At 40.6% G+C, this 8889-nt stretch overlaps 1 protein-coding gene across 4 annotated transcripts; it reads right to left on the bottom strand.

Annotated features, from left to right (window-relative positions):
• Nucleotides 1-298: 298 nt before the first annotated feature.
• Nucleotides 299-6913, bottom strand: LOC131240090 (WAT1-related protein At3g18200-like). Of its 4 annotated transcripts, XM_058238126.1 has the most exons (5): nucleotides 6610-6913; nucleotides 6413-6475; nucleotides 3522-3843; nucleotides 2619-2777; nucleotides 299-1587 (listed from the first exon to the last, which is right to left on the bottom strand). In XM_058238126.1, exons 1-4 carry the CDS (start codon nucleotides 6810-6812, stop codon nucleotides 2643-2645), a joined length of 723 nt encoding a protein of 240 aa, XP_058094109.1. In that variant the 5' UTR covers nucleotides 6813-6913; the 3' UTR covers nucleotides 299-1587; nucleotides 2619-2642. The 4 variants fall into 4 exon arrangements, 3 of the variants coding, with proteins under 3 accessions (XP_058094109.1, XP_058094108.1, XP_058094110.1); XR_009168621.1 differs by lacking the exons at nucleotides 6413-6475; nucleotides 6610-6913 and adding an exon at nucleotides 5095-6404; XM_058238125.1 differs by lacking the exon at nucleotides 2619-2777.
• Nucleotides 6914-8889: the final 1976 nt, after the last annotated feature.

The raw sequence follows: 8889 nt of genomic DNA on the forward strand, positions 1-8889 counted from the left end.
TGTAATACTGCTTTCATAGAGCATTACTCATCGCCTTGTGATGTGGTTTTTTCCCAGAAGGGTTTTTTCACGTAAAATTCAGATTGCCTTCATGTTGGATTTGTTTGTATGTTTGTGATTACTTTGCTTGATTTTGTTTTGTGTGCTTCTGCGAGTCCCAACATGGCCCATCTAGAATTCCAAATGGGTTTCTTCGTATGAGCAGTATTTACTTTTGCAAAACAAAATAAAATAAAAAGAAGAAGAAGATCACATAAAACAAAATGCAGCTCTTTTGAACTCCTCAATGTGTAATCGATTTTCGTGCTTTTCTAAACAAACAACGTTAAATGAAAGAATTAATCAATAATTTTAATGGTTACACTGGTTACACAAGGAGGAAGAAAGGATTTCAGTCTTCTGTTGTCAAGACAATTCTTCCTCGAAAATAAGCAACTTAATTTCTAGATACATGAGGGAACAGGTTGGAATTCCAGCTTTAAGTACACAACCAAGAAGTGAGTCCTGAGCTACGGTTTAGACCAACAAGGCGGTGGTGCAATTGTCTTTGTCCAATGGATCCATTGTGTTAATTGTGTCGCAATTGTCCTCCTTGGATTTGGACCATAGAAAAACGTAAAGGCCCAAAACTACCATGATTGATCCAACATGCTGCAAAAATTCAAAGGAATATGTGAGAATAGTGTTCAATATATTAGTATCGAAAAAAAACTATTTGATGCACAGCTTATTATGTGCCATCCATTTATCTTTGAGAAACTGATTGCTCATAACTATGTCTACATAGATTTTGAGAGGTGTACGGTGTTAGATCTAGAGGGAAAGTGGCTATAATGGATTACTTGCAATCACCTTCCCAAAAATGGTTTACTTGCAACAACCTTCCCCCACAAATAGAAGACAATTATACATGCCTCCCCTCTGTTTGTTAGTTGTTGAAGATATCTTCCCTCTGTTACCCTCTGCTGTAAGAGGTAGAAGGCATCCGTACCCAATGACCAAAATTCCCCAGACAGCGTACACCCATATTTGTGGTGCCACTCTGCTATTTGTATTTGCATCATAATCATCCAACAAGGTCAGGAAATCATGCTGATCCAAGAGGTCACTCCACCATAAAAATGGCGACTCATCCAAGATATAGGTGGAAAGCATGCACTCTTCATTCAGACTGAAAACCATGGTCTCATGGCGGATGATGCATAACACCAAAAATCACATTACTCAGACAATCGTGACCATCTGATTGGTGGCCCCTAAATTGCTGATTAAAAAAATGGTGGTTCTAATTCAATAGGCAAATCCTGACTGTAAAGATCATCCAATTGGTGCGACTTTTGATGTATGCCAAATACAGTGGGGCCCACAATTTTGATGGTCTAGATTGGTCATTGATGTGAATGTTAGCCACATGATGAATTGCTAAAGAAATTACCTTCCCAAGTACAAGGTGTCGCCTAGAAATATAATTTCCAGGATCGTGGTCAAAACCAAGCCAAAAGGAGCAAATGAGGCCACAAAGATGGGTCCCTTTACTCCAGGACACCATGTAGTGAAGAGGTTCGATAAGCCACAGTAAAACAAGGCCTGCATCACATGTTTGGAATCATAAGTATCGTTGTTTAGAGATTACCATTCCAACTTAAGTAGAATTATGGTATGTCATTATATGTGCATGCACAGGTATGCATGTGTCATGGACGCAACTCAATTTTAAACTAATCTAGGACAAGGATAATTGCATACAGGGACAAGATCAAGAGAAATCAGGTGGTATGGGGGTTATGAAAAATACTAGAAAGAGTAGAAAAGAATGAAAATCTCACTGACAGTTATAATGTCATTAGAAAGCTGTTAATGAGTTATACATCCAAGCCAAATGCCAAAGGCAATTGGATCCCAAAGAGTTTCACAAAATTCAATTATCTTAGGGGTAAATTTTTAGTTTGAATCAAAAGACTTGCACAATATTAGGGTGTTTCAGGATCTAGAGTGTTTGAATCCATTTAGACGTCTTTTACTATTTTTCGAATGTTCACTATTTTAGAAAAGTAACATAGCATTTGGATAGTAAGTTACTTAAGGTAAGCTACTTATGCCTCAAGTAGCTCATCTAGGTTTCTACTTAACTGCATTGTAAACACACTCCATTCAGTAGACCTTTGAGTCAAGTCAATCTGGATCGAGTCTGAGTTGACTTGACCCAGTAGACCTTTGGGTCAAGTTTGAGTTTTTAAAAGATGGATGAAAATGCTGGACACAAGATGACTATCCCATCGCATAGCATGTCATGCTATGGTTGTTTTTAGTTGTTCAAATGCTGCTCCTTGTTTGTTTGTCAATAAACAGTAACTTCCAATCATAAGGCTAATCATGGATGTGATACTTGTTAGAATAATCCTGAAGGTGGGCCACACATAAACCATGAATGTAATCAAACCCGATCAAATATGGACAGTTGGATCTTAGGCATAAGCATTCTATGGGACCTACTTCTTACAAGGAGATCCACAAAGGTGAAGAAGAACATGAACTCGGACTTGTTTCTACGATTGTTTCTCACATAATAGATGCATGTGGATGAAAGGTGCTGAAAAAATAAAGGTAACGTCACTTACTCCAAATACTATATTTAGGAGCTCTTAATCCCAATGAAGCCTCCATTCTGTGGCTTCGTGACTCGTAAATATGGCTATGACAGCTGTTTGTAATGTTCCAAAGAAAAACATTATGGCTGTCAGGGAAAACTCTGCTGGGTATCGTTTTGTCATCGGCCTCTGCAAATTCAAAACAATGTAAAAAAAACAAATCAAATTTTCTAAGCCATGATAATTAAGAAATTTAATGGCTTGTAGATGTACAAATAGGCCTCGTGAGAAAATTCTAGGGATAGACATTTTTCCTTATTTTCTAAGATAATTAGCCAAGCACACGATGGCAGATGACAGTAAGAAATGCTGGTGAAAAGACAATACGTAAGCAAATACTTCAAAAAATCAGCAAAAAAAATAAAATAATAATAATAATAAATAATAAATAAAGAAAGAAATAAATTAAAATTAAAATTAAAATTAAAAAAAAAAAAGAAAGAAATAAAAAGATCTCAATACACTCACCTTGAGTCAACTCCACTCAACCAGATTTCGCCAAGACTGGAGAAAAGTGGTTCCCATCACAACTCAATCAAAACTCAAGAAAAACTCGAGTCGACTGGAAAAAAGACTAGGCAAAGCTCGATAAAAATAAAAAATAAAGATTCAAAGAAGCTCTCAAATGATTTTCGGGCACACGTGAATCACAGAATGGCTAGATTTTTTGGGCTAGATTTTTTGGGCCCTAAGCCTCACATAGGTGACACATCTGATGTTTAGAGTGGATTTCATCAATACATCACAGTACTGCCCACCTCAATTACACCCAAAAAGTTTTCATGAATGCTTCATTACTGTGTGTGGAAAAGAAAAAAAAAAAGAAAGCTTTTGAAAGAAAAAGAAGAAGCATAGAAATTCATGTTAACATACCAGCAACAAAATCCATGTGCTAAGTGCAAGAACCCCAAGAACCACCATAACCAAGCCAAACACCCATTCTGTCAAGCTGGTTGTGCCAAGCAGACTCTCAGTTGAATCTTTCCAGAACATGAGAGTTGAAGCACCAGAGACAGATAAAAGAGTCCCAAAGATCTTCCCTTTACCCCACCAGGTGTTGATTCCAAGATTCTCTTGCATTGACATTATAGATAATATGAAAGTAAAGACTGGATTTAGGTTGACAACTGCAGCCTCCAATGTGCTAGAGATGTAGTACAAGCACGCTGATAATAGGTTTTGTGACAACGTTAACCTGCAATGCATCAATCTATTAGAATTCTCATGAATCACACACAAACATACACATGTATTTATGTCAATCTCTGTGGCCCCAGCATGATGTGTTGGAACCGTTCATCTCCTGGTGATGAGATGTCCAAAAAAAAAACAGCCATATCTGGAAGTCAGGTGGGCCACACCATCTGGAACAATACAAAGTCACGCCTAAAGCATTTAAAATCACTTCATGGGGCCCATTGGAGTTATGAAATTGCCTAAAGTGGTGGGACCCCTCGTGAAGATGGGACACAAAATGAACAGGACGGATGTCCAATCTGCATCTCATTAGCTCCACAAATAATCAGGAAGGTTTTAACGGACACGTGTCCACTATCAACTGTTTTTCTGTCATGTGACCCACCTAAGTCATGGATCAGGCTGGATTTTGGGCTCTGGGCCTAAACAATGGGTGCATCTGACGGACAGGATGGAGAGCCTAGATGGATCATCGTGGGGCTACGGCGTTTGATCCTACAGTAGGCTGCATATGCACATATATGTAGTATGCATGTATCATGTATGTTTTATGTATGTATGTACATACAGAGACAAAACACTTGCACGAGGAAGCATTCCTAGTACTGTCAATGAACTCAGGTAGTGGGCTAAAACAAATACTCGCATTTGGGACTTTGGCATGTTGAAGAATGGTTGTAATCAGGAGTAATTAGGACCCTCAAATTCTCCCTAGTTAGGATTGTCCCTCTCTTCTCATGTAAATAGGACCATTTCTCTTCTCTCTCTTCTCATGAGTGATTAGTGTTATATCTCTGTGTATTTAATTATATCTGGCCATACCCAGAAAAATATCAATAAGAGCATCTTCTCTCTAAGTAGTGTTATTAGAAAATTCGGAATTTTTACTCACTAGTTTTTTATTTTTTTATTTTTTCACATCGTATCAGAGCATCTTCTCTGATCTGATCTGGGCTATTTCTAGTTGCCGACATTGCACCAATCACCCTGCCGCAACTCAAGACCGCAATCCCTCATCACCATCACTGTGAGCAATACCTGTTCTGCCTAAAAACCATCTGCTCCAATCGGACGCCCATCTGCCGAACGGACAGATCTCCTCGTTGCTGCTTCGTCAATCCCAACGGCACCACCGCCACAATCCCAACCGAACCACTATCACAAAACCTAACTCAAACCCCAGCCCCCGTCCCCCATCCCCCCCTCAGAAGAAAAAAAATATGTAAGAAAGAAAAAATCACAAACGAACCTCCGTGAGCAGCGTCGATTGGCGCATCGACAGCGCAGCGCCTCCAATTTCGGGCACCATCTCCCCGTCCGCAGCTACCAGCCGTGCCTCCGCGACGCTGTCGATCGAACCCATCCATCAAACCCGGCTGTCATACCCATCCAGTGTCCTCGCCCTCGCCCATCGCCCTCCCGCCATTAATACCGGCATCACCGATACCATCGAAGAGCGGAACCGTAATCGCCTTGTTCGCACACCTGGTTCCTCGGTTGCAGCGGCAGCATCGCAGCCTCGCTGATCCACCGTTTCGGCTCTGTTCCAGCATCTCCGACAGTTTCGGCTGCGATTTTTCGTGCGCCTCCGAACCACCAACACTGGTGTGACCCACCACCGTCACGGCCTTCGATTTCCACCCGCCGGCGGATGAAAAGAAAAAATTAAAAAATTAAAAAATTAAAATGCTTGTTATTTTTGGTTTCTCGTTTGGTAGATGATTTTTCGTTTCTTTTCCACCCACATGGGCCAAGCCCAGTTGAAACCGGTCTCACACGCAACCATCCAGAACCTAAATTTATCGCCCTAGCTCATATTCCATGTGTGAACAACATCCAACGCTTTCAAAAGGTTGGCCCCACTAAAATGATCACTTCGTGTAACAGGACAAATATTTATTAAGTTAGATTAATGGATGACTAAAAAAAATATGGGTGTGGCTCACACAATCCGTGTCATATATTTAGACGTATAAGCTACTTTATGATATCTTAAGAACGGCAAGAGCAAAAACAAAACACTCCTTATCATGATTAAGATTCCTTAACCTTGATTAAGGAGATCACCCAATTCTCATATAAAATACATTGCCAAAGGTACTAAGTGACCCGAATGATCAGATGACCACCATCACCAATAATCACCAGAGTCTTCATCTTCGGTTTCCACACCCTCACTGTTGCCAATCACGACTGCTTGCGTGACTGCCGCCATCAGAATTCAATATAGGTCGGTGACCATTGATGCAGCAGAGATCATTAGAATTCCAACCACTGAGATTGGATTCAAGAAGGGTGGGGATTTACAGTCCAACTAGTTGCATATGGAACTTATGAGCTAGTTGGTTGTTTGGATGTCCCACTGAATTGCAACAATTCAATTTAATAAAGAGTATGGCTTGTTTGGTAGACTCTTAAAAATGAGTTCATCTCATTTTATTAACAGTAATTGAACTTATTATGTATTACAGTTCATGATCTCTATTTCATAATTACTGAATTCAATTCTTAGGCTTGTACCAAAGAGGGACTAAAGAACCAACATGAAACATATGCATTCAACTTACCCAATTAAAGCAAGTAGAAAAATCCAGCATAAGATAGATTTTGTAAGGGGAGGCCTATTTTTCCTGCAACAACAAGCATATACATGTCATGGGATATAAATAAATAAATAAAAATAAAAATAAAAAAAATAAAAAAAGACAGAGAGAGAGAGAGAGAGAGAGAGAGAGAGAGAGAGAGAGCAAATCTGCCACCACACCTTTCAAAGATAAAAGCCAATGCCGCCATGAAGATTGTAGCTAATGCAAATTGATAGACAAGAAAGACAGTAGAGCTTATCCCTTGTGTGAGTATGACCCTACTAACCACAACATAAGCCGCTGAGCTGAGCTGAACAAATATCATACTCGCATGTGGAGCTAACCTCTCTGCACTTCCTACCAAAGCAGAAGGGGCCAACATCTTCTCTCTCGTTGCAAGTGTGGAGAAATCGTTTCTGCCTGGGTACTCTCTCTCTCTCTCTCTCTCTTTACTAGTTTGGAGTAATCGTTTCTGCCTGTGTATTCTCTGATGTTCTTCAATCAAGTTGAAAGAATTACCCGAAGATCACAGCATTCAAAAACTCAGCTAGACCATTCCATGTGAATTGAGAGGTCTAGGGTATAATTTTATGGGGGTGGCACCTTAGTGTTGAATCAGCTTGCTTTTGGGGATCAAAGCCGACCGAGGGATGTCGTAACTGATGTACGGGTTAGATTTTATGAACGTTACCCATGTTAGATAAAGTAACTACGATGTGTACCGACGCAAGGTAGGCAACCGTTTTCCTAAACAAATCCACACTTTTTGTTGGGACGCGGATTTCCTGCGAAAGCCTTTCGCAGGAAGATCCTGCGCAAGGATGCTGGGTGGGTCCCTCCGATATGTTTGTGGGAAATCCACCCCGTCCGTCCGTTTTGAGAGATCAATTTAGGATGTATACCCAAAATTGAGGTGGATACAAAACTCAAGTGGGTCACACGAACTGGAAAATTGGGGGCCCCACCCAGCATCCTTGCGCAGGAACTTCCTGCGAAAGGCTCTCGCAGGAAATCCGCGTCCTGTTTGTTGTTAACCGACAGGGAAGCGGATTGGCTGGTGTACTACACACCACCGACCGGGCTGGTGTGTTGACGTCACCAAGTTATGTGGGACGCGCCCCATGGCTTTGTGGGGCCCAACGTGATGTAAGTGCTTTATCCACGCCGTTCATAGTTTTTCTCATATCAGTTTAAGAAATGATCCAAAATGTGAGGCAGGTCCAGGGCTTAGGTGGACCATAAAGTGGGGATTGAACTTCCACCATTAAAACTTCCCGGGAGCTTGAGATGTTTCAGATCAAGCAGATATTTGTGTTTTCACTTCATCCACGTCTACATGACCTTATGAATATGTTGGATGGTAAAAAAACATCACGATGGCCCTTAAAAAAGTTTCAATGGTGGGTGTCATTATCACTGCAGCTTCCTTTGGTGTGGTCCACTGGAGCTATGGACGTGCTTCATTTTTAGAATCGTATGTTAAATTGATATGTGAAAACTAATGAACGGCGTGGATAAAACACTTACATCACATTGGCCCCACATAGCCCTGCCCGGACCCGTCTGGCAGGGGTAGGACGCAATCCGCGTCCAGTTCTGTGGGTCCCATCATAAGGTATGTGTTATATCCAAAGTGTCCGTCCATTTGAAAATATGGTCGTAAGACTTTAACCGAAAAAAAAGACAAATCTAGAGGTCAAGTGGACCACACTGCAAAATGCAGTGGGGGATTGAGCATCTACCATTGAAACCCTTTTGAGGGTCACACAAGTTTTGGATCAATAAAATTTTTTTTAATCTTCGCCTAGGTCTTTGTGACTATATGATCAGATTGGATAGAAAATAAACATTATGGTACGCTCTACGAATGTTTTAACCATGAGAATCATTCTCACTACTGCTATTTGTGGTGCGATCCACTTGTACTGTGGATATGACACTTTTTGGTCCGCTTGTCCTTTGGATATGATTCATTTTTAGAATCATGCTCTCAAATAATATTTTCAATTGGATGAACTATTTGGATACGGTAAATACATCATTGTGAATCCCACATAACCTTGAGTTGTTTGTACAACTTGTTGCTCGAGGAGGGACGGCACCGTCGCGGATTTCCTGCAGAAGTCTTTTGCCGGATGTTCTTACACTACTAACCTAGGTGGGGCCTGCCTGATGTTTGTAAGATTTCAATCTGTTCATCCATTTTGTGAGCTCATTTTAAGAGATTAAACGAAAAGTCACCGAGAGCAGGATCCAAGACTCAAGTGATGTTTACATGCCATCCATACAATTGATAATGTCATTCCTGCTAGGATGAACCGAAAACACAAATATTAGCATGATTCAAAACTTCTGTAGCCCCACGGATATTTCAACAATTGACGTTCAATTATCACATTTTCGGCCCACTTGCGTATTGAATATGGTTCATTTCTAGCCTCATGTTCTAAAATGAACTA

This window comes from Magnolia sinica, chromosome 3 (genome assembly GCF_029962835.1).
Source record: "Magnolia sinica isolate HGM2019 chromosome 3, MsV1, whole genome shotgun sequence".
Classification (NCBI taxonomy): Eukaryota; Viridiplantae; Streptophyta; class Magnoliopsida; order Magnoliales; family Magnoliaceae; genus Magnolia; species Magnolia sinica.